This window comes from Magallana gigas, chromosome 1 (genome assembly GCF_963853765.1).
Source record: "Magallana gigas chromosome 1, xbMagGiga1.1, whole genome shotgun sequence".
Classification (NCBI taxonomy): Eukaryota; Metazoa; Mollusca; class Bivalvia; order Ostreida; family Ostreidae; genus Magallana; species Magallana gigas.
The window spans coordinates 15,929,444-15,954,158 of record NC_088853.1 but is presented as its reverse complement, the minus strand read 5'-3'; the positions used below and the strand labels follow the sequence as shown (position 1 = coordinate 15,954,158).

At 32.6% G+C, this 24,715-nt stretch overlaps 2 protein-coding genes across 6 annotated transcripts in view; one reads left to right on the top strand and one right to left on the bottom strand.

Annotated features, from left to right (window-relative positions):
* Positions 1-24,715, top strand: part of LOC105345591 (D-beta-hydroxybutyrate dehydrogenase) — a 53,756-nt gene that overhangs the window by 19,160 nt on the left and 9,881 nt on the right. The window contains exons 1-9 of one of the 5 annotated variants that reach the window (XM_066084185.1): positions 3,416-3,572; positions 6,288-6,451; positions 6,693-6,814; positions 7,290-7,412; positions 7,758-7,861; positions 8,132-8,204; positions 8,768-8,829; positions 9,068-9,118; positions 9,892-10,056. The exons of 1 other annotated variant lie outside the window; for it this stretch is intronic. In XM_066084185.1, the coding sequence (XP_065940257.1) occupies positions 6,294-6,451; positions 6,693-6,814; positions 7,290-7,412; positions 7,758-7,861; positions 8,132-8,204; positions 8,768-8,829; positions 9,068-9,118; positions 9,892-9,984 (786 nt within the window). In that variant the 5' untranslated portion in view covers positions 3,416-3,572; positions 6,288-6,293 and the 3' untranslated portion in view covers positions 9,985-10,056. Of the gene's footprint in view, positions 1-3,415; positions 3,573-6,277; positions 6,452-6,692; positions 6,815-7,289; positions 7,413-7,757; positions 7,862-8,131; positions 8,205-8,767; positions 8,830-9,067; positions 9,119-9,891; positions 10,057-16,974; positions 17,012-23,407; positions 23,572-24,348; positions 24,471-24,715 lie in introns of those variants that run through there. 3 more of the 5 variants (XM_066084178.1, XM_066084188.1, XM_066084193.1) reach the window with 3 other exon arrangements.
* Positions 14,652-16,865, bottom strand: LOC136273165 (E3 ubiquitin-protein ligase TRIM71-like). Its single transcript, XM_066077352.1, has 2 exons — positions 16,755-16,865; positions 14,652-16,426 (listed from the first exon to the last, which is right to left on the bottom strand). Exon 2 carries the CDS (start codon positions 16,417-16,419, stop codon positions 14,752-14,754), a length of 1,668 nt encoding a protein of 555 aa, XP_065933424.1. The 5' UTR covers positions 16,420-16,426; positions 16,755-16,865; the 3' UTR covers positions 14,652-14,751.

Here is a 24,715-nt window from a genome sequence, read left to right as displayed (position 1 = left end):
GCCTCCTCCCTTTATACATTTCGGGACATTTTCTACGAACATGACCGTATTTTTCACAATGCCAAAACTGTAAATGACACCTCCCCCGTTCTAAATCATTTGAAATTTCTCTTATATGTACCCTGGATCTTTGTTGATTAGGATTTGATTTGTTTGCTGAAACTTGAAAAGGACAAAAGCTCTGTGCCCAATTTTTCTACACATGTGACCATGTTGATTTCGAAAATGATCAGTTTCCATTGGTTCTTCTCTTCGAAAAATGTTTGATTTAATTTCAGGGAATTTTAATAAAAAATTATTTCCTACTGTACAGGTGGAATTTTGATTAAAGGACAAGTCACCCCCGTTATCTTGAGATCTTAAAGCTGAACGTTTGCGCAAATTTTGCTCCCTCAGTGCCACTTGTACCTCAATTTCTAATGTTTTTGGATTTTCTCTCAAAACTTTCATTCTCAAAAAATCAAATAATAACCCATCAGTGAAAATGTCAACCAACTGTTTTTGAATAATTTCGTGTTCCAAATTTTTAGACGTGTATGCATCTTCCGCAACTTGTAAAATTCTTTCGGCAAATATTTGTACACTCTCATTGGAATTTTGTCTCATCTTTCTCAGGATTGCCAATGCATGCTGTGAATCTGTTATTTTAGCAAATCTATTTTTTAAAAACTGTTTTAAATCATTCCAGCTAGGTAATTCACCCGAAGCTTCTATTTCTGTCAAATATTTTTTAATAAAATCTCCCACAGACCCTTTACAAGTTACATATGCTATTTTTGGAATATCTTCATTATTCATATCAGACATTTTTGCATATTTTTCTGTCTTTTATCCATTGTTTAAATTTTTCTGGATCCCCCTCAAAGATTGTAATAATTTGATAAATAGGAATAGCAATTGCAGCAGTTACTGATTTAACCTGATTTAAAATAGAATTCATCCATTCTTTAATATTTGTATCTTCCTCATCATTCCTTACACTTCCTTTTCCACTTGTAGACGGAAAGCAATTTGAAATCATTCCACCATTACATTGATCATCCAAAATTTCAGTTTCTGATATTTGATTTGTTAAATCATCTATTGCTTTTGATAACTCATCCCCAAAAGATGGTACTTTCGCCATTTAAATTTGACTTTAAAATTCAATTCTTAAAAAAAAAATTAGAATTTCAAGTAAAGTGGTCAGCTAAAATAAACTAGGTAGAACAGAAAAACAGTATCTCACCTTTTTGTTTCTACAAGGTCTGTCTAAATGTACTTCGCCAATCCTGGTCAATCACGGCACCAAACTGACTAAGTAGATGTAAGCCAATAAGAGAAATAAAACGTCCTTTCCAGAAGTTTATTTGGTACAGGTCCAGATTGTATGGAGGATCGTATAGTGGCTTCCCTAAATAGATGTACATCCTGGTTTTGTTTACACTGTCCTAAATCCGATTAACAGGTTGTTTACTACTTCAGAAATGTCTCGGAAAAGTCTTACACTTTCACATCCCGATCAGATTCTAGGTCAATGTACTTAATAGTAAGTACATTGTAAAAGGTCAATATATTATATCGTATATATATTATAAAAAATGATCAACATGTTTATTATTATTAGATTAAAATAATTGTCTCAAACCCTATTGGTTTACACTAATTTTATAAATTGTTTTCCTATTACATATTAAAGAGACATTTTTAAACAAGTAAACATATAAACATCCAAACTATAATACATTCATACAATATATGTATAGAATGTTCTTCAAAATAAAATGTTATAAAAATGAAAGTAACAATGGAACAATGTAGTGAATCTGAGGTACATGTAGAAAGTATATATAATGTCATAGACTATTCAATCTGAGCAAAAACCCCCCATATTTTGGTAAGAGCTATTACCATTCTTGTCATACATATATATTGTTCAACTTTTTTGTAATACAAAACATTATTTTTGGCACTGTGATAAAATATGATATTTGATTACAACATGATCACTTTTTGTATATATATCTATTAGTGATCATTAAAACAAGGTAAAAATATTATGAAATATGCAGCTATCGATAATAACATTAATTATCGTGATGTCTTTATCAACATTTAAGAAACTCTTTATCCATTCTACGAGTTTATTCCATAATTCATCAACATAAAAACATTCTCAGAATGAGTGTGTCAGAGTTTCAACATGAGCATTACAAAATGAGGATAGTTCTGCATTAATAGTTTTCATTTTTGATAGGAGGGAATTGGTAGCTAATAATCGATTAAGTATGCGATACTGGAACCATCTTAACTAGTTGACTTTTGTTAAATGAAAAACCAGTTTTGAACCACCATATTGCTAGTTTTCGTTATGTTCTTATTGACATATTGTCTTTTTTTTCCAGCTCACAGATGGCTGAGAAATAGTTTAGCGTTGTAAAAACGTACAGAATACCTTGTAAAATAGTCTGATTTAAACCAACCCCATTTCTAAAGCGCTAAGCATAGTGTAGTAGCGTTTTCTTTATATAAATGAAAACTCCACGTCTCAGATTCGATGGATTTATTATAATTTCATTATGAACCCTGATTATGGACCAGGGTTCCAATAAGGTGCATGGCCCGATTAATGGGCGAAAATACTGAATGGCCAATAGCCAATCGATGTCCTGGAGTCTTTCGTAATTAATTAATGTATATATATATAGTCAAATAACCCAGGAACCAAAATTGACCTCACAACTGGCTGAAAATATTTCTCGCTCTGACTGACCAGTACAAAGAACTTGGCGGGAATCTCCCTCAACCAATGGAAATCAAGGATTTCAATAACTAGCCTCAGGGCTTATATGTACAAATAAAATAAAAACCAAAAGTATTGTAATCTTTTATTTATTATGGAAAATCAAGAGGCGCAGAAAATTACCGGTAACACGATGTATGCAACGGATACACGCAAATAATATACGCCGATATTAAATTGCCGAATTAATAATTTTGTGTTGTATAATATGACAAATTAAATTAAACTAATAAAACACACTATCACAATAGCAAAGCGCTTTATTGTCGTTAGACTTCTACCTCCAGTGCATCAAATAACCGCCCCCTATGAGCAGAAATATACACTATTCAAACTGGGAACCAGTTTCAGGGGTTTACGCACATAGTTGCTTGGACTATTGTGAATATAAAGTTCGAGCTATTGTGAATCCAGAGTGCAGGGCTTAGGAACATCATTGCAGGGGCTGCCAAGCAGTGATGAAATAAACAAAAGCTGATATATATATAAAAATAAACGATTCTTTCTGACTAAGTAAATTTCCTTCATAACCAAGCTAGGTTAGCGCCTTTCAGTACTATCAGTACTTTGATTATTACAGTGGACAGGGTCTGACCGTTAACAATGAGGTCAGCAGGACACGACCTTTACTTCTGGCTATTCAGGGAAGGGTTGATACCTGTCAGACCCTGACGAGTGAAAGGAGAAAGGGAATGGTTTTAATTAGACTGCTTGTACAAGAAACTCTGAAAAGAAGTATCCCGATGAGTTAAACCAAATTTTGGAGTTTGCAGGTGAAACAGAATCACAGGTAAAAACTACATATATTGCCTTTATATCTGTATAATTTCACGTCAAAGTGTTATAATATGTACGCTACATATTTTTCGTTCATTTTCATTAAGTATTCAACGAAATTAAATCAAATAAAAATTTTAAAAGAGCAAGTTGAATTATTAATTTTATACAATACAGCACTAATGAGAAGCGCGGTGCATAGTGTGACTTTACCTTTGGTCAAACCCTTGTACACAACACCAAGGTTTGTTTGTTTAAACTGGGTCACGAGTTATTTATAGAAGGTAAATCTAGACATGTAAACTTGTAAATCGGAATATGTGTTGGTGGTGTGTGTTTAAGTATGAATGTGTGCGTTATTCTTATCGTATGACCTATAAAACTGGATATACACACTCTAGAGTTCTACAGATGGACATTTGCAGCTTAAAATGTTGTTTGCTATTTACGTGTAACCTGCCACTTAATATGCATTGTATATCTGCATTCTCTGCATTTCTATCTGCGGTTTTTGAAATAGCACAGCTGACATGTTACAACTCATGTACTGGCGATTAGAGTCTCTTTCCCTCGGTATCGTATTTTTTGTTAATAGATAAATCATTAATATATTCATCAGTTTTAACATTAATTTGTTGATTACCGGGCATTTACCGTGTCTTGTTTACCAAAAGAATGTGAGCAAAAAAGGTAAATAAAATATAAACACGTGAGCCAGCATTTGTAAAACGTGAGCTAAATCGAATGCACACATTAAAGAGCGGACACTTGTCCAACAAAATGATAAATATCGTCATCAAAAGCTTTTAACTTAATGTGTGTATCCAGTGATGTACTTATTGTAATACATATGTTACATATAAATGCATAGTTTAACAGAATAACAAAAACTAATAGTCATAATTTGACTATACACGCGATGCTATTTCAGGTAAGAGAAGAAATGACGGGTTGCATATAAGTGTGCTCTGTGTATTCTTACAAGTACAGAAAATCGTAGAATCAATAAAACCCGTGTCGAAAAACTTTATAACAATCGATTTGAAGATTTCTAAACTGAAATTCATTGTTTATCTTAACATTAAGTGCATGCATTTTTAAATCGTCTATTCACCAGGGTAATTTATTCGGCAACAGAACTAGTACTTACGCAATAAAGAATGATCATTAGAATTATGAATACAGAAAAATGTTTGTAAAAATTACAACTAGCCGGAAATCAAGACAACGATAAAGGAAACTAAAGATATATCAGAATAAAGTCGGAGCAATTTTTCACAGCAATTTTAAATGGGTAAGAAATATTTCATGACTTCAATAGAAGTACATGCATAGAAAAAAAATTATGATGCTTGTTAGAGTTATATCGACAAATAGCTGAATAAACAAACATTTATAGGATTAAAGTCAAACAGTTCTTTTAATCTATCGTAATAATACATTTATCTAAAATTGAATATGAATAATAACAGACTAATCAAAATTTAAACTTCCCTCCGCTTCCCGGTTTTCAATGAGTACACGTTTAACGAAACGTATCAAAAACGAGGGAACAGATGGAAGTTCTGATTTTAATTAGATTGAAATACATTTGTAATATATATCCTATAAATAAAGAAAAATGCTTGTTATAATTACCACATTGTTGTTGTCAATCGGGGAAAAAATAAACAAAATTATACCGAGCTGCCATTGAACTCTAATCTATGACGTCACACCATTTATCCCGTTTGTTTTATCAACATAGCATCAGTATTAGCAAATCATGATATTCGCTTTAAATAACAAGTTCTGGAGAATTTGAAACGATATCGATTTGAGATCGTTCTTTTACCTTTGACTTTTCACTAAATTACAAACCAACCTCAAAAGGAGCATGTTCGTTGAAATCTTTGAAAAATCGTTGAAAAGGTTAGCAGCTGTCATTTATTTAAACCTAAACATTAACACTTTTGTTTAGTCCATTACTTGAGTACTGTGTACATTGTACCTGTATACGTAAACCAAAACGGAATAGATGGTGTGACGTCAAAATGATTAATTGTTTTTGTTTTTAATACGAAAGAGTTCCTCATCATGTCAGCCTCCAGTGAATACGATTTCTCTAACTTCAAACGTGCATTAATTAAAAGCTTAATCATGTAGTTTATTTTCAAAACAGCATAACTACATGTGATAATTCAAACTACTTTATTAATATAAATGAAATATAAGTTTAACTTTCCTTCCGTTATAATTTATACAATAAGACTATAAACGGTTCTCTTCAACAGTATGGTTCAATGTCAGGGATATCTTGATGCACTGTACTTGCATATTCTTCTGTTTGTTTATGCAAAGAATGTCAGCATACCGTTCATGAATTCAGGCGATGTATAAGTGCAAGTCTACTTTCGGGCATGTGTGCATATTGATAGCGCTTAACTAGATGCGCTGAAGGTTTAGCTGGTCGGATTATCAAGTTCTTTTTATCTGTTATTGTATAAATGACCTACACTATATTCATTGATACAATTATAGAAGCATTGTTATGGTTGATAACATAAAACTTTATACATAGTGTGCACCTTTTTGCAATAACCAATGTCTAATGACACTATAGCTTATGTGTTTTTTACACCCCAACCCTTAACCCCACCCCACCCCTCTTTCATGTAACAAATTATTCGATTTTTAGATTTTTTTTATCTGTTATTTTTGATCTGATGCAAACCCTAGATTCTTTTAGGCGACCATGTCCCAGAAAGGTAGAACAGCTTTAGTTACCGGGTTTGGCGGGTGTATTGGGTCTGCCATTGCTGTGTCACTCGCGGAGGCTGGGTTTGGTGTAGTGGGCACCGACCGGAGTCTATCAGACAGTGTCAAACAAAACATGGAGAAAATCAAAAAGATGTAAGCCAGTGTTTAGTGTATATGTATGCCGAGTCATGTAATTCGCGATGGTTCAGTTTTTGTGGATGTTTTTCCTTGATCCATTTGTCATTACATAACAGCCCCAACGTGTTCAAATATTTTGTTGACATACACGTAAAACCCGCACAATTATGTCCTGTCGCAGATTAAATAAAATGGTACATTGTTGATTAGTATTACTTTTAGAATTATACTAAAATGTTTATACATTTAAATTCAGATCTGGCAAGGATGCTCTCTTCTTTGAGTGTGATCTACTAAATAGGGCGAGCATTGACCACTTGTTTAGTACTATAGCGTCCAAAGTCCCATCCGGAATCGACATATTGGTAAACAATGCAGGTGAGTTGATACTGAGTGAGAGAACAGCAGCAGTATTGGTTTTTACATAGATAAGGAACAATTTGTACGATACTTGACATTTATTTAATTTTGTGATAACAGATGCAATACATTCCTTAAAAAAGTAAATACCCAGAAATGAAATGATAACAATGGTATGTATAAGGTATGGTATACATTAACAAATCACGAGGCTCTCGTATATTTTTATATCTAATTTGGAACAAAAAACCATAAAGTTCTATGTCGATAGTTTTAATCAAACCTATAGTCTTCCTCATGCACACACGCGTGCCAAAACGCCGACTAAAAATGAACTTTAAATTTTCCGATGGTAAAAATTTACCACACAAATTTATTCACTGAGAGTCTTCACAATGATGCCCGATTAGAGAAATACATTGAGAGAATGTTTCAAAATACGAATGCGCGTGCGTGCATAAAGAGTACTCAGGTCTTCATCCGTATTTTTCAGCCTTGACTGAGCGCCGTACAATGGAAGAGAAAACTGTGGAGACCTGGGATAATGAAATGGCGGTAAATCTGACGGCTCCATTTCTCCTGTCCAAACACTTCGTCAAATCCATGAAAGAGAAAGGTATATAATAGCTTAAGACCTGTACGCTAAGATGTAAATGAAACTTTAAAAACCAGAAAGAGAGACAGATAAGCAGACAGATAGGCAGACAGACAGACAGACATAGAGAGATAAAGCGACAGACAAAAGAAATATAGATATCATACATACAGACAAACAGACAGACGGACACACTGGTATGCAAACAGACAACTGACATACAGACAGACGGACAGAGACAAGTCAGACACAAAGAAAGAAAGAGAGGAGAGAGATAGACAGATACGAGATGGAACTAACAAATGATGATTTGTTACATGTTGTCATAATAGAGGAATTTTTGCTTCGTTTTGATTCGCTGTGTAGGATGGGGCCGAATTATAAACATGTCATCGACGAACGGACTACTCACCTGGCCATGTTTAATCGGGTACTGCACTTCTAAGACAGGACTTGTTGGCCTCACTAAGGTATGTCAAACTTTCACCATTAGCTTTACAAGGTCTTGTAGATTTTTGTTTTGTATGCACAAGTTAAATCTGGTCCTGGACCAGCATTGATTCACGCGTTTTATGTCTCATTGACGAATGGATTCTTTCAAAAACTTCATTAATTTCCAAAGACATATATAGAATTACTGAAATGTTACGGACATGTATAAAAATATAAATAAATGTATGAATATGGATTCAAAATTAATTTGTCAATGCAAGCTGAGATTGTTTTTTTTTCCAATTTAGGCCATAGCAGCGGAAATGGCCCCGCACGGGGTGACTTGCAACGCCATCTGTCCCTATGTTGTTGATACTCCTTGTAAGTTAAAACTTCTCGGGAATTTCCGTTAAGCGCAAAACAACCCAAATTCCCATATGATATATGATATCACCTTATTCCTTATACTTTGAAAGATATATTTATAGATTTTAATGTTTACTATCTAAAAAACAATATTGCCTGTTGACAACTATTTGTTAAAAGGTTTCAATCCTGTCACATTTTCAATGGTTGAATCGAGTTTTGTCAGACATTATTTCCACACTAAGACAGAGTGAACTCCATCGTCGCAACCCGCGACAGATACATTTGTCAGACATTATTTCCTCACTAAGACAGAATGAACTCCATCGTCGCAACCCGCGACAGATACAGACGATCTTCCTTGTAAACGAAAGCTTTACGGACACTTTGCTTGAGACGATGGATTTACCTGTGCCCCACAATCAACTGAATGTTAACTTAAATGTATGGAAAGATGACTGAATTACAGAACTCTGTCATTCAATCACTGTTCAGTTACCTGTTACACACTTTTCTTTTGACGGAATTTAAAATGCTTAGCCCGTGTTACATGTACAATTTATCATTTATATTTTAAGTTATTCATCCCTTTTTGGATTCGTTGAAGAAAGAAACTGGACAGTCTCGTGAGGAAAGTTTGGTAAAAATTTTACATTGAATTTAATCACTAAAGCTATTTGTGTCTATTTATAGAACTCAATGTAGAAATATCACCCACATGCATCTCACTGGAACACTTATAGCATATATAATAAAATCATATAATGTGCATTTAGCATGGTATTTATTTCATATATCATGTAGTATATCGAGTCGGCCATAAAATTTCTTTTTTTTGTACATGTATGTCATAAACATAACTCACTTTTACCTTTTAGGAAGGTATTCGAAATTCTGTTCCGACAAAAACGTTGACCACACCAAAACAGGTCAGTGCCTCTAAGACATTCTAATATATGAGTATGTTTAAATCCGTTATTAAGAATGATTCCTCTCTATTTCTTACTCGGCCATTTTAGAATATAAACACAATTCATATCATGGCCTTGCTGTAAAATACGTATTCTTCTAATCTAGATGCACTCTTTAACTTTTAAAATTTCAACTTTAATTCGAAAGCTATAGTAAACAGTTAACAGATTTCATTATTGAAACTTTTCCTGCTTATCTATGTTATAGCATTATACACATTTGTTGAATATCTAAAACCTTTCTAAACGTATTTATGCAATGCGTGTAAAACGTGTTAAAACCTTATTTGTAATACATGTAGGTGTAGCCTGTGCAAAACCCTATCCATATTTGTAATGCGTTTAAGACGTCTCGAAATCATATTCATGTAATATATTTCAAAACTATAACCATATTTGTAATATGTGTAAGATGTGTTGCACTTTTAGCCACTGTTATAATGCGTGTATTACATGTCAAAACCTTGTTCATGAAATATGTGTAACAAGTGTCAAAACGGCATGCACATTTGTGTTGAAATGATATCTTCATTCTAAAAGACGCCGGGAACAACGAAAGTGAATCGCATATTCTTGACTTTTTTTTTCCGTAAAGCTACCACTCAGTTTTGCCTCTTGTATTTTTTTCACGTGCGTGTACGTGATTTTTGTGTTAATTGAATATTATGTAAGGTAAAATTGCCTATTCTTTTTTTAGAGAGAGAGATAGAGAAAATGATTTTTTTTCACAGATCGGGGACTATGTAGTCTTTTTGTGTTCATCAGCTGCTGACAACATGACAGGATTGACCACGCCCATGGATGGCGGGTTCAGTATCGTGTGAGATGACGTCATAATTAGCGACCACACCCCTGGATAACAAAGTTTGAGAAGAATATCGTATCTGTTTTAATACAAAAAAGATGTAGATACATGTAGCATGATCATGGTCATTTTATCATGTAGTTATTGCCCAAAAGAAAGCTAAACAAAGATACATATATGTGCAAAGAAGAACAACGATGATATTCAACATTTTATCCATTTGTTTCAAAAGCTATAATTGTGCATTATACTGTGCATTTTAAGAAAATAAAATGAGTTTTTTATTAAGTCACCTTTTTTGTGGTCATTGTATCCACCCTGTATGTAATTTATAACATTCGTATGGTTTAGAAAAGAAAGTGTCATAGTGCTCTCCTAATAATTCTATTGGAGTTTGACAATTTATATTTGTAGTCGGCTACAAAAACGAAATTGTAAACATTCACGCTTATGCCTTTTGGGCCACTTGACTTCTACTTGATGAGAGCAAGGAACTGTCCTTTGTATGAATTCACCTCTATAGTCAGCTATCCAGATTCTGCACTGGCAGTCCGTGGCTGAACCTTCTTGATAAAATCATAATTATCAGAAAAGACAGAACCGGCATATTTAAATATGAGCTGTCCGTCCGAATGTATGTCAATAACTGTGTAGGAGTTTGAAAATACAGATGTTTTCATCTGTGAAGAATTTGTCAGATTGAGCAAAGAGGTTGACGTTGGTAATTTCATAATTTCACTTCATAATTTGTTTTCCTTAGAGCCATTAGCCCTTAAAAGCCTGAAATACACGATCATTTAAGAATATGACAAGTAATATCTTTGGTAAGGACCTTATCTTTAACTGAAAGTCGATGCTGAGAGCATAGTATAAGTTCTTAGTAACTTCTTACACTTCATATCTGTGAGCTAACAAGACACAATAGGTTCAGCAACCCTCTCCAATTCCCATCACAATCTTTAAGATGAGTCAGCTGAATAAGTATTATTTTCTGTGATGGCATCACAGATTTCAAGATATGATGATATGGTAAATAATACCATACATTCAACAGGATTGTCTGTCTTAAACTGAATGTAACATCTGCATTACTCTTTATCATCTGAAACAATACATTTATTTTTTCCCTTAAAAATCCCACGTATTTCTGCATAATAACGGAAAAGATCATAAAAAATAGTATCACAATGTCCACATCCCCATTCTGGACTGAAATGTTGTAGTATGGTTCTATTTCAATCTGAATAGCACGTGAATCAGTTTAATTGTGAAATAAATTCAATCATTACTGAATATAGCTATACCATTTAAAAACAAAAGGCCTACTAATTCATCGCAACAACAATAACCCGTCAAAATTAGCTACATTGAGGCACATACAAAAAGTCCAGACAACGTAGTAAAATAGATATTGTTTCAAGAAAATTTTTCAGTTTTCAGCTAAATATTACTAGGTTAAACAATGAGTCCCTTTCATAACATAATGTTTTCAAAGCCATATCTTATATTGAAAATTGCAGTGATTTAGAAGACCTTTAAAATAACTATTGTTCTTATCAAGATAATCCTACATCGATCTTTAAATCGGTTGTGGTGCTCAAAATTGTTCACACTGTCTTTGCAATAGGAAATTCACAATACGTCAATTAATTAACAATTCGATGAGGTCAAAAATTAATCATTCAATGCTGTAGTATGTACACGGCTGGGACACTAATTCTCTGTGTAAAACCATGGTTGTTAATTTCAAAGCATGCATTGTCTCCAATTGCGCATTTATGACTGTTAGTCTGTGATGTCACAAATATTATAAACTTTAATGCTTGTCGAAGAAAAATATTGCCAAATTTCGACAGTTTTATATATTTGGCATCTATTTTATAATTTCATTTTCGAACATTATACGAAAATATGCCCACCAATATATTTGTAAATTGCGGGAGGATGGTTATTTTTAAGGATTTGCGTAATCATTTGTAAACTGGGACCATTCTTTATTATTAGTAGACCAATGAAAGAAAAAAAGAAGGCGAAGTTACAAAATGTTCACAAATACCACATAAATATATGTGATAACTGACATCACTGTGTTCGATATATTAAAGGAAAATACCCACACTTTTGGACGAGGACTTCATCCTGTAATTGTACGACACGTACTTCTTTGTTTAAAAAATCTACTTTGTTTTCGAAATACATTTAGAAAATCAAAGGACCAAATGTATAGAAGGACGCTGAACAAAGCTTTTGGCTGTGTCATTCATTTTATATAATTTACATTGATACCAAACATATTTTAAATCGGGTTATTCTTTTTATGGGGATATATAGAAAAAATGATTACGGGTACTACAGCAAAACATCATTAGTAAACGTTTTAAATGTTTTTCAGGCATTAATTCCATGATGGTTTCTTCAACTTGGTTAATGGTATGGTCACTTTTAATGGGACTGGGCTTGAGTTTGAATAACCCTTCCCCTTTCCTAGGAACGTATGCCATATGAGAACAAATATCATTTTTGGTAATTTCGCTTATCATGATACACGTTTGTTAAAATAGATATGAATATTGGAATCACTTATAATAATGCTGTGCTGCATGACAATGTATGCAATCAATTACGAATATTTTTACATAAAATGAACTTTCAAACAGAATGTTAAAAAAAAGCTAATATTTCATATGATTGGACACAATAAAATTATAAAGAATACCCCCCCCCCCCCAAAAAAACCCACCAAAATATTGAATTTTACGTAAAATTGGTGAAAACAAGATATGTTTATATGGGTATGCATATTGAGGTTTTATGGAATATTACATAGATCATTTTCAATCTTTTTGAAAGTCAAGAACACATTTAAACTTACGTAAGATTTATCAGACATTGCTAAATTAAACACAGTTTTAGGTCATAGATTTCCAATACCAATCTTGATAATATTTTGTTCTATAATAATATAATGTTATCTTTCATTGAATAAATTCATTTGCGCATCAAGCGAATTTTTCCTTGCAGTTCATTTTTGCTCATTCGTGTACTTTTTCAAACAAAAAAAAATAAATTAAAATCTTATTTCGTTGTCATTCTCTTCCCCTTTTCATTGTTCTCTCTTCGATGCATACACTACAGTGGGCATGTTCACGAAAGTATCTTAAGATTCGTCTTAAGACATGTCCTAAGACATATCTTAAGACTAATCTTATGACCAATCTGAGACATATCTTAGGATGTTTCTCGAAGCTATCTCAGATGTGTCCTAATTTAAGACATCTTAATTTCAGTTTGTATGTATCCTTACAAGAAAAACAGTTTAAAACGATGATACAAAATACTGTTCTATACTTTGGAATGTATTTTTTCAATCAGAAAACATAATTTGGGTACATATATCATAAATAGAGTTAATAAAGTATTTATATTATCACATAAGTATTATAATATAAACTGTGCAGTGTGTTGAGCATTTGGTCGTTATTGATATATATATATATATATATATATATATATATATATATATATATATATATATATATATATATATATATATATGATTCCTGTGTCTATTTCAACTTTACGAAAACTCCCGAACTTCATATTCTTCCCCATCCCTTTCCTACTCGATCTTGTGTGTGTGTGAGAGAGAGAGAGAGAGAGAGAGAGAGAGAGAGAGAGAGAGAGAGAGAGAGAGAGAGAGAGCCATTTCTTGTGAAACATTCACTACATTATTGTTCTTTTGGATTTTTTATCTGCCTTTAATCCAATAAATGTAAGTGATCGACTTCAATATTATGGAATTTTAACATGTAAATAAATACTTTTAGGAAGAGCTAATGTATGTAAATGAATGGTTCACACAGCAGTCAACATACACTTGTAAAAGCACGTGTACCTTGTTCATGTTTTTGTATGATCAGCCAATGATATTGGTAATTGGTTTTAATTCGCGCCAGTCTTAAATTACACGTGCGTCCAGTTCTGTCAAGTGCCTATTCATTACATTATACATGTTAAGCGAGTGAACCATAGCCATGTCATCAAAAAAAAGAAATCCTAACTTTTCTGAGGCTGATAATCAAATCATTCTCAAAGAAGTGGAGAAATGGAAAGGAGTCTTGTTTTCGAAACTTTCGACGGTAACGACAAACAACACAAAAAAGCAAGTATGGGAGGCAATTTGCCATTTTTACTAGTTAAGACACCTGTTAGGATGTCTTAAAGTTAAGATATTTTTTAAGACATGTCCTAAAATAGGACGGGTTCAAGAAATTGACTTAGGACTAAGACGTGTCCTAAGTGGTGTCTGAGATATATCTTAGTCTTAAGATAGCTTCGTGAACATGCCCACTGGCTCTAAAAGTACTGAAAGTACCATTTTTGCTGATAATTTCTGATATTTACTGACATTGTACTGTTATTGCCGAGAACTGCTGATATTTACTGATAATTTTACTGTTGTTACTGATAATTGCTGTTGGTTATGACAAGTACTGAGAATATTCTTAAACAGCCAGGGAATTTTTAAGAGATTAATTTTAATAACAGTTACTGTAACATGCAAATTGTTCAGGTATTATTAAAAATTAACATAATGAAATATACTAAATAATCGAATGATCTTGACAATAACTATAACTATGTAATCAATAAAATTTATGCAATCAACCTACAAAGTAAATGGATCTAACAGAATATTTAATTATTAACACACATAAAAAGTCACTTTTGATTAATAAATGTTCATTAAAAATTTTAAATTGTTTTCCTAAAATTGTGTGTCCGTCTATTTAAGATATCTGATTTTTTTAAGATTGCACGTGGCTTCCTCGCACACAAACAGATTGTCATTGTTGTCTACACATACACCATTAGGAAAATTCAAATTGCAGGTATCGATGTAATGGAGAAACTGTCCATTCTGATCCAAAATGTGAATACGATGGTTGTCACGGTCTGTTGTCAGTACGTGACTCTGACTGTCTGTTGTGATACCAAAAGGACGAAATGGTCGGCTCCTAGTAACCGAGGAATGACCTGTGTATCTCCATCTGAATTTTCCGTTCTGATTAACAGCCACTACTGCACCTGCCCCACAGTCAGCTACACAGATATCATGGTTTCTGTTCTCAATACATTTAGTTGAGCTTGTCCCTGGATACAGAAGTTTACCTTCACTATCAAATTGAATCGTTTGTTTCTCTCTATATCCTGAATAGCGGACAATCCTTCTTTGACATCGTAGTTTACTAACACTGTACATGAAAACAAGGATATCTTCAGTAGAGGTGACACACAGATTAACAGGATTGCATCCCCGTAATCTGATCACCTCTTCTGTCAGCCCATTCTTTACTTTATTCACTGTCAATGTTTTCCGGTCAATGTACAGTATATTTTCATCACTGTCTAGAGCTATATCGAAAGGATCCTCCCCTGATTTTGTTTTGATTGTCTGAAGAAGTGAACCTTCCAAGTTAAAGCACTTAATGTCACTGTTCGATCCACTCACCCATATTCTTTCTTCATTTAGACAAATTACTTTGCATAATTCATAATAACCAGTCTTAATTGTGGCAACAAGCTCCGGCTCATCAAACAGTTTTCTGACTGAAGATTTTGGTTGGCTTAGTGACAATACTTTTTCTTCTGTAGCAGTAGACAATGAAGTGAGTTGTCCAAACAAATTGTACAGCTTTCTGGGCTCTATTGATTTTGAAATGAATGTTGGCATTGTTACCATAACTTTAGGTGGAAGCTTGCTGAACTCTCTGATTTTGGAACTGTATTCAATAGTAGAAGATACTTCAGTGGATTGTTCAAGTTCTTTTAATGCCAGTAACGTTTGTTTTATAAAAGACTGTATTTGTTTAACTTCATCCAAATGTTTCTGTAAAATCTCTCTGTGTTTTACTTTTATCTCGTTTAATTCAGTTTTTACATTGTTGATAACTATGTCAATTTCTTTGTGCCACTTCTCTCCGTGTTTAGAGATTGTTGTTCTAAGTTTCTCATATCCCCCATCCAAGTTGGCTAGCTGATGTTCCACTTCAAGTGCAATTTTTTCATATGTAGGTGAAATATGATTTTCCAACTCTTTTGTGTCTTTTTCTATATCTTCTTTCTTTGTCTTGTATACTTCTACAAGTTCTACAAAGTAATGTCCCTTGTGTTGTTTAGATAGAGCACAAGAGGAACAAATTACAATGTTGTTGCAATCTTTGCACTGAAATTTGCAGTTCTTTTGTGGATGCATTTCACATTTTTGATAAATCAAAGTTGATCGTCGTTCCTGGAAAGGGACTATTTTATGTTTGTCATATCCGTCTGAGATGTGTTCTCCTATGCAGGGCTTACAGAGGTTGACATGACAAAAGTCACAGTAGCTGTGTACTATGGCGGTCTCACAAAGGTCACATCGGTGAACATCCTGGGCAGTAGACCGAGGATCCATGTTTGTTCTATAAAAATAAAATAACACTTAATTAGTATCGAACTATGCATAAAATGGGGATGCCCCATCGACCCCCTTTGATAATTTTTAGTCTGCCAGGATATTGATAAAAATATTAAACAATTTGTCAAATTGATGCATTACTGCAAAATCAATAGTAAATCTGTATTGAATTAAGTTGAGTAAGGTTATTTGTACCTTTATTTTAAAAGTATCAACATTCAAAGTGAAAGTACCTAATTTTCTAATGCACTCAAGATACATGATAAAATCTTAAAAATGAACATCTGAAGTGTTGGCTATGTGAATAGGAGTATTAAGAACGGAATACAAACCTTATTTGCAAAACGTTACAGGTTATTTTAACTCCATTCTACGTGTGGCCATAACATGACTGATCCTGCTCTTAATGTAAACACCTGAAAATGTGTTAGAGTTACTCCCCGTTAATCGCTGTCCGAGTTATTTACGCAGTTCAATTGCAACTTCTCAGGCCTTTAAAAAGTTCTTTACGCAGTTCAATTGCAACATTTTTGGCCTTTCAGACCAAAGCTCTGCCAGAATTACTTGAGAAGATTCGGTTGCTTAGCAGGTTTTATTTTATTTTCTCTCTTTTTAAAGAATTTTTTAGACACTAGAATCTAAGTAAGATACTAAGACAATTAAATATCAGGGCGAATGATTTATAATTTAAAAAAAAACAGATGTAAATTTATTGTTCAAGCATATCAATCGAATACATAGCTAGGAAACATGCATAATCAAATTATCTAATAATTTAAAAGAAATGAATTATACATTACTTAAAATAATAGAGTATTTTTTTAAATTGTTTTTTAACAAACAAATGTACATAATTTATAATATTAATATAATCTTAAACATTCAGTATTAAACATCCCAACGACGCATATAACAAGAACCGATGTCAATATGTTATGCATTTATTTCTTTATGTTAAAAAAAGTTTTGGGGACGACTTAATTCCTTAAACTCAAGCGGAGTCAATTTGAATTATTTAGACTAAGCGTATTCATAAACGCATTCATACAACTGGTAAATAATTAAAACAATCTAAAATAATTTGTTTTTACACTTTAAATTGAATCACAGAATTAATGTAAATCATAGGGGTTAAATATCGGAATAAGTATATGTTGTATCTAAAAATAAATATGTTTACAATATGTCTAAGTAATATAAGTAATGTTTTTCTCTATGCATATAAATCTGCACAAGAAACAAATTTACGCTTATATAAGAACGACGGCAATTCAATTATTTTTTTTTCTGTAACCAAATAAATATTACTAACATACGTTTATTGAAATTATTAGAGATTTTAGAGTCATTGCATTGTATAATTGATCACCTAACAAACATACGAACAAAGTGGTATCAGCCTAAAATCTTTAAATCTATGTTTTTCATTATGTGTATGATCGGAATGAATAACTGTTGGGGTTTCATGTATATCTCTTTACAAAGGTGTTCAACAAAAGATGGATTTATTGCATCGTTATCAGTTTCTGTAGAAATAAACTCTATCACATCTCTAAAAGTAAAGGTTACAGCATATTTTACACAAATAACGGTTTTGAATAAAAGCTACCACTTCGATGAAAAAACGAATTAATGATTTTAGTTAATGGGAGCATGCATTGTATTGAATAAAAACAAAATGAGTTGCCTTGATCGGCTTGTTAAGATGAGTTAAATATAAAATCGGGGAAAAAAATCAGAAGAAAGGATTAAACTTCTTTACCATAAATACGAAGTACGATTATTGAAATAAGACAACCATACATTTTTTGTTTGACGCTGTCTGACAGACTTTGGTCGGTGTTCGTTTTGCAGAGACATAGTCAGTTTACGGCGATTTTCAAGGAATCGGCAAAATATAGCGATTTACTCGAAAGCGAAAAAACAAATAATCAATAAACAATACGTCACAACATGGAGGTGCTACAAACCACCTTAAACATCTTAATAACCACCCTACCTTAAAAAATCATTTTAACCTTCAAAACGATATTTACTTATAAACTATTTAAGTTTATACAGACATTTAACACGTACTTACTCGTGAGCAAGCTATGTCTATAATCGTACTTCAAGTTGTAGATCGCGCAAGCGAAAAAAAGGAATACATGTACAAACGTAAGATGAATGCTGCAAACTTTTTTTTTACTAGAAATTACTTTATCAGCTGTGGCTTATCTATTTTGTGCTTGCGCGATCTACACCTTGAAGTACGATTATTTTTTTTTATCTATTTAAGGTTTAAATGCTTTTCTTTTAAGGTGGGTTGAATAATAAGATGTTTAAAGTGGTATGGGACCCCTCCATGTTGTGACGTATTGTTTATCAAAACAAACAATAAAATGAAGTGTAATTTTACAATACGATCATCTAACAGCGTTTGTAAGATTGTTTACTAAGAATCTTCAAGTCATGAGTTCGAATTCTGCTGGGAGTTTTACATATATTACCTCTCCAGATATTTTTACAAGCTTTTTTGTGTTTAAATATTGTAAAATTTTAAAGTTCTAAAACGGTGAAAGTATTCTATTTATAATTTACTTTAATCCACATTATTATTAAAAGGTGTCCCATACCACATTAAAGTATTCGGAAAGTTTTTTGGTCATATGATAAGGTCTCGTGCCCATTGGATGGAGGAAGGCGAAAAACCTTCAAAATATTTTTGAAAGATTATTTGGATTGGATCAAAAAGTTTTTTAGATCAGGTGTATCATCACACAAGATGGAAATTGGATTGGGGGTCAACAACATTCAATCTTTTAGGAATTCAGTTCTCAGTATATCTTCATATTATTGCCGATATGAATTATAATTTACAACTTCCAAAAATTATAGCTCTGGTAGAGCAATGGAAACGACGAATTCTTACTCCCATTGGAAGAATTACTGTTATTAAAAGTTTGCTCATACCGAAACTAAATCATTTATACATTTCACTACCAAATCCAGAGAAAGAAACAATTTCATACCTTAATAAAAAAAATTTTGAATTTCTGTGGAAATCTAAGATTGATAAAGTTAAGAGATCAGTCATTACACGGGACTATTCATCATGATGGTTGAAAATGGTTGACATTAACACTTTTATAATATCTCTTAAATGTTCATGGATAAAAAGGCTTACAAAATCACACAAACCATGGATGGATTTTTTATTTACCATTTATGGAAATGAGTTTTTACAGAATTTGTTTGATTTTGGTGATAGTTTTGTAATTGAATGTTTACACAAGGTAAAGAATGATTTTTGGAAAGATGTGTTCAATTAATGGTTATGTTTTTTTATTACCTATTTTGATCACCCAAAGACAAAAGATAATCTTTTAAATTCTCCGGTATGGTACAATTCAAAAATACTCATAGCAAATAAATATGTTTTCATAAAAACCTGGTACAAGAATGGTGTAAAGGTCATACAAGATTTTTATGATGAAAATTGTAATTTTTTAAGTTTTGAAGAATTTAAATGTAAATACAATCTCAAGAATATATGTATAATGCAAATCAACAGTGTTAAATCAGCAATTTTTAAGTTTTTTAAAATGTCTAACATTGACAGGACTTCTGTTCAAAGAAATCCTAATCCATGTATACCATTTTTTTTTCCAAACAATCATAATCCATGAAAAGTGTACAAAATTATTTACAATGTTTTGAACGAAAATATGGTTGTTCCAATTGCTGTAACCAGATGGAAAACAGATCTAACAGATTATAATGTTGAAGATCTCACTGTATATGATATTTTTAAGATTTGTTTTAAAACTACCAACGATTCTTCTGTACAATGGCTTCAATTTAGAATTTTACATAAAATTCTTCCAGTTGGATACTACCTTAAAAAATCAATATCAAAAATACTGACACATGTGGGTTTTGTAAAAACAATGTGGAAACAATTATACATGTTTTTATTTCCTGTGAGAAAATACATACCCTGTGGAGTGAACTTAGTTTATACATTTTAGAAAGACCTCTGAAAGAATTGGATTTAATATGTCTTATATTATACTTGGCCAACTTCCATTGTCATTTCATAACAAAGTAATTAATTTTATAATTCTGTATATGAAACAATATATTTTTTGTTGTCTTATGTCAAATAAGACTCCATGTTTGATTGGTTTCCTATGTCATTTAAAACTAAAATACAATATTGAAAGATATGCTGCAATACAAACTGGTATGCTACAATATTTTGAAAACTTATGGGATAGTTGGAAAGATATCTTGGCTGCTGATATCTGATTTATTTTTATTACACTGTATCATGAATATTTTTTTTTCTATACTTAATTTTTTTCCCATGTAAGCAAGTAACCACAAAATAATACATTTCAGTGTTTATTCATGTGTGTGTGTGTGTGTGTGTGTGTGTGTGTGTGTGTGTGTGTGTGTGTGATTGAATGTCTGTTTTGCATGTCTGTTTCTTTGAAAAAGAAATAAATTATAAAAAAAAAACAACAACAACAACAAAAAAACAAGGTATTCGATCCATAATATCCCCAGATTTAATGAATCTGGATGCATTACATATAATTTGGGCTTAATACTCAGTATACTTGGACATAATTTTCAAGTATCAATTTGCATCAAGGATCAAAGCATAATCATATTAATATTCCTAGTATTAATTTTTTTATTTTAATAAACTAAAATGCTTTGAAATTTCACCAGAATATTTCATTCATAAAGAATATTCAAGGTGAGAAAAATTTGGTCCTAATATGGGTAGGATACCTTGCATTTATCTGTGTCAATTGTCAAGATAAGTTTGTTGAACGACATGTTTATCTCTGTCAGAATTCTGATTAAACTGATGATCATAAGTACGAAGGTTGTCCCAAAATAGCGTAGACAAGTGGCGTTATTTAGTTAATCGAATACAAGGGAAGATGAAATTTGTGCCACAAAGGGTACAAGAAATTTGCATTCAAATAATGTTTTAAAATCGAATATCGTTTGAGATTAAGTTAGTGAAATGGAAGCATGTTAGATCAGAAATTCGACATGCGGCGCAATGTCAAAAACAACAAGTTAAAATCAACATAATAAATTGAAAATTGGGCGGAACAGTACTTTTCGAATGAAAAAAATTCAAATAAAACATACACTGATATTTGATAATAGTTCTATTATTTACTCAGAAAATGTTTTGGCTATAACAAAACTTTTAAATATTTTATAGCGCGTTTTGTAACAAGTTAAAAAGTTAACTAGTAATAAAATGACGTTGTCAGCGTTTAAGGCGGCGCAGCATTAACTGATACAATTTTGTAAAGACCATGAAATAAATCCTAAGCGGCTTTGGAAGTAAATGAAATTAACAAAATCGATGAGAAATGCGTTTTATGAATAAGTAGTTAAACAACATTCAAAGTATTTGAACAAGTATGATGACAATAAGTGGAAAAAAGAAACCCCGAACGATATCAATGGACGTCAAAATGTTGAACGACACATTTCGGTAAGACGGACGTTAGACAACAAGTAATACAGGACAAGTTTGGAGCCGACAGATCGTTTGTACTTAAAAAATATTTTTAAAAAAAATCAAAACTAGAAATATATATTGAATGTACATGCTGGGTACATGTTTAAAGATATTATTTTTTCTAAGACATTTTCGGAAATAAAACGTAAATGATATCGTAAACGATGTGGAGGGTTTAGGAACAACGTAAAACTGGAAATTGTCGACGTCGCACATTGCGCCGCCTGACAAAACTTGTTGTTACTAAGTATTCATTTTCTCGAGAAATAAATAAAGTACAGATTTGAAGTTTTCAGCATTGTTTGCCAAAGGGTCATTGAAGAAAACTTAGAAGTCTAATGAAATTGCAGTGAACAGAATATAAATTATGTCTCTTGTCTACATTATTTTGGGACAACCCTCGTAGTTAGATATTACATATACAAAGAGTTGGTACCTCATGCCATTACTTTACGATTTATTTTATCAGCGATAACGATGAAAAGGTCGACTTTGGAGGTCAATAGAGCTCAATTAGAGGTTGTAATTGTTGACCCTGTTTCAATACCAAAATGTTATTATCTATTACATTCTTAGTAATCCACTAGGATATTGATTTTTTTAAATGCATCTTCATTTTAATAACGTCATTAACCATGAATGCAAAATATTTCTCAAAAAATATATTTTTGCAATATCAATGTCGATTGACTAATTCTTTAATTTTCACTATACACGAGTAATTCGGTATATTATGCTGATTCCTTGAAAATCGCCATGCAAAACAAACTGAATCCCTGCAAAAAAGTGCGTCAGCTCAATGAACTGATACATACCTTACGGAACACTAAGTCATTTCTGCTTACCAAAGGAAAAGTCCCGAAATATTCCGAATAAAATCATGAATATTCATACCTATATAATTCAATTCTATATTACAACGTCAATTTTGATCAGCTATGCTTTTTCATTTTTATCGTATAATATAGCATGCGTCACAATACATCGATATCGTCACATGAAATTAAATTTGACATCTATTTATTCTGAAGTTATAACTTGTCGGTTGCACGAAGAACTATATCAATTTTAACTTTTCTGCATGGTTAATTGATTGTAGCGGAATAATTAAACAAAGTATACCATCGAGGGAGTCAGCAAGATTCCATTTCCCTTCAAGCAAACCTATTTCCCTGTGCTTTGCCTTGTTCTCGGATACTGAAATCTTGCTGACCCCCTAAATGGTACACTTGAATTGTATCATAACTTATGTGTGTCATCCCTCCATCCCCAAACCTACTCTTTAACAAACTATTTTTTTATCCACGAATGTCTGTTTATCTCGTACAAACCTTTATTTTTTTTAAGGTTACCGGTTTTGGCGGAGGGATTTGATCCGCCATTGCTGTTTTCATCTGTATTCGTTATTGCTACCTATGTTCACGTGCACCTTAGTTAAATCTCTTTCAGGTGAAAATGTCCCTGACAGGTAGAACCGCTTTGGTCACCGGGTTTGGCGGGGGTATGGGGTCCGCCCTAGCTGTGTCATTAGCTGAGGCTGGGTGTAGAATAGTGGGCACCGACCGAATTCTGTCAGATACCGTCAAACAAAACATGGAGAAAATCAAAGAAATGTAAGCCAGTGTCCAGAGTACAGATATGATGAGATATTGTGTGGAGTGCTCTAAGTATAATTTTCGTGGATTTTTGTTGCAGGAAAATCTCCTTTTTTCCCGCTACAAGTTTTGAAACAGGCACGTAGCATTAGGGGGGGCAGGGGGGGCCTGGCCCCCCACTTTTTCGAGAAGCAAAGATTTTTCTTGAATTTACATACAAAAAATTTAGTTAACATGGAGTTGGCCCCCCACTTTTCTGTGACCCTGTAAAAATTATATTGAAAATAAGGTAATAAACAGTGGAATTGAAGATTGAATTGAAAGTATTCCACCCCCCCCCCCCCCACGGATTGGGATTTTCAGGATCCTGGAGATTTTTTTTTTTTGATGAGCCCCCCCCCCTCCCCCCACGGATTAGGATTTTTAGGATTTTGGAAAGTAACATTTTTTTTTTTTGGTTGTCAAGAATTTTTGGATGAGTCTGGCCCCCCCCCACACTTTCAAAAACGATGCTACGTGCCTGTGAAACAAAGCATTATTTTATTTACTATACAAGTAATCTCTGTATTGTTGTGAACTTTTGAAAGATTACACGAAATCAGGACCCTTGTGAGTTACAAAATTTTCAAACAACTAATCAAGAAGAATTAATTCCGACCAAAGAAAAGTAAATTTAATTGCTAGAGAAAATAAATAATAATTATTTTTTTGGCGTAGAGTTTATAAAATGGTTCATTGCAAATACATATATCTTGAAATGGATATTTGCAATAATGTATTTACATCTATATTTAGATCTGGCCAAGATGCCCTCTTTTTTGAGTGTGACTTACTGAATAGGAAAAGCATTGACCACTTGTGCAGTACCATAGCGTCCAAAGTTCCCTCGGGGATAGATATATTAGTAAACAATGCAGGTCAGTGAAGTTTATCAATCTTGACTTATTTACAGTCCTATTCATCGTGACGATTTCAAAGCGGTGAGTCTCCTTAAAACTTGCATGTTCAAACACACCGTAGATAAATATTCCTTTGAATACTATAAGAGATTATCTGAGTAATACAGGTATATACTGTTATACAAAGAAAGGACTGAAGGGACAAATATAATATTTCCAATATTCTTTTATAAGAAATGTGTCTTCATTATTTGATCCGAATA

Bases quoted from the DNA above. Each gene is read 5' to 3' on its own strand.
- LOC136273165 (XM_066077352.1), bottom strand. From the start codon at position 16,419: ATGGATCCTCGGTCTACTGCCCAGGATGTTCACCGATGTGACCTTTGT.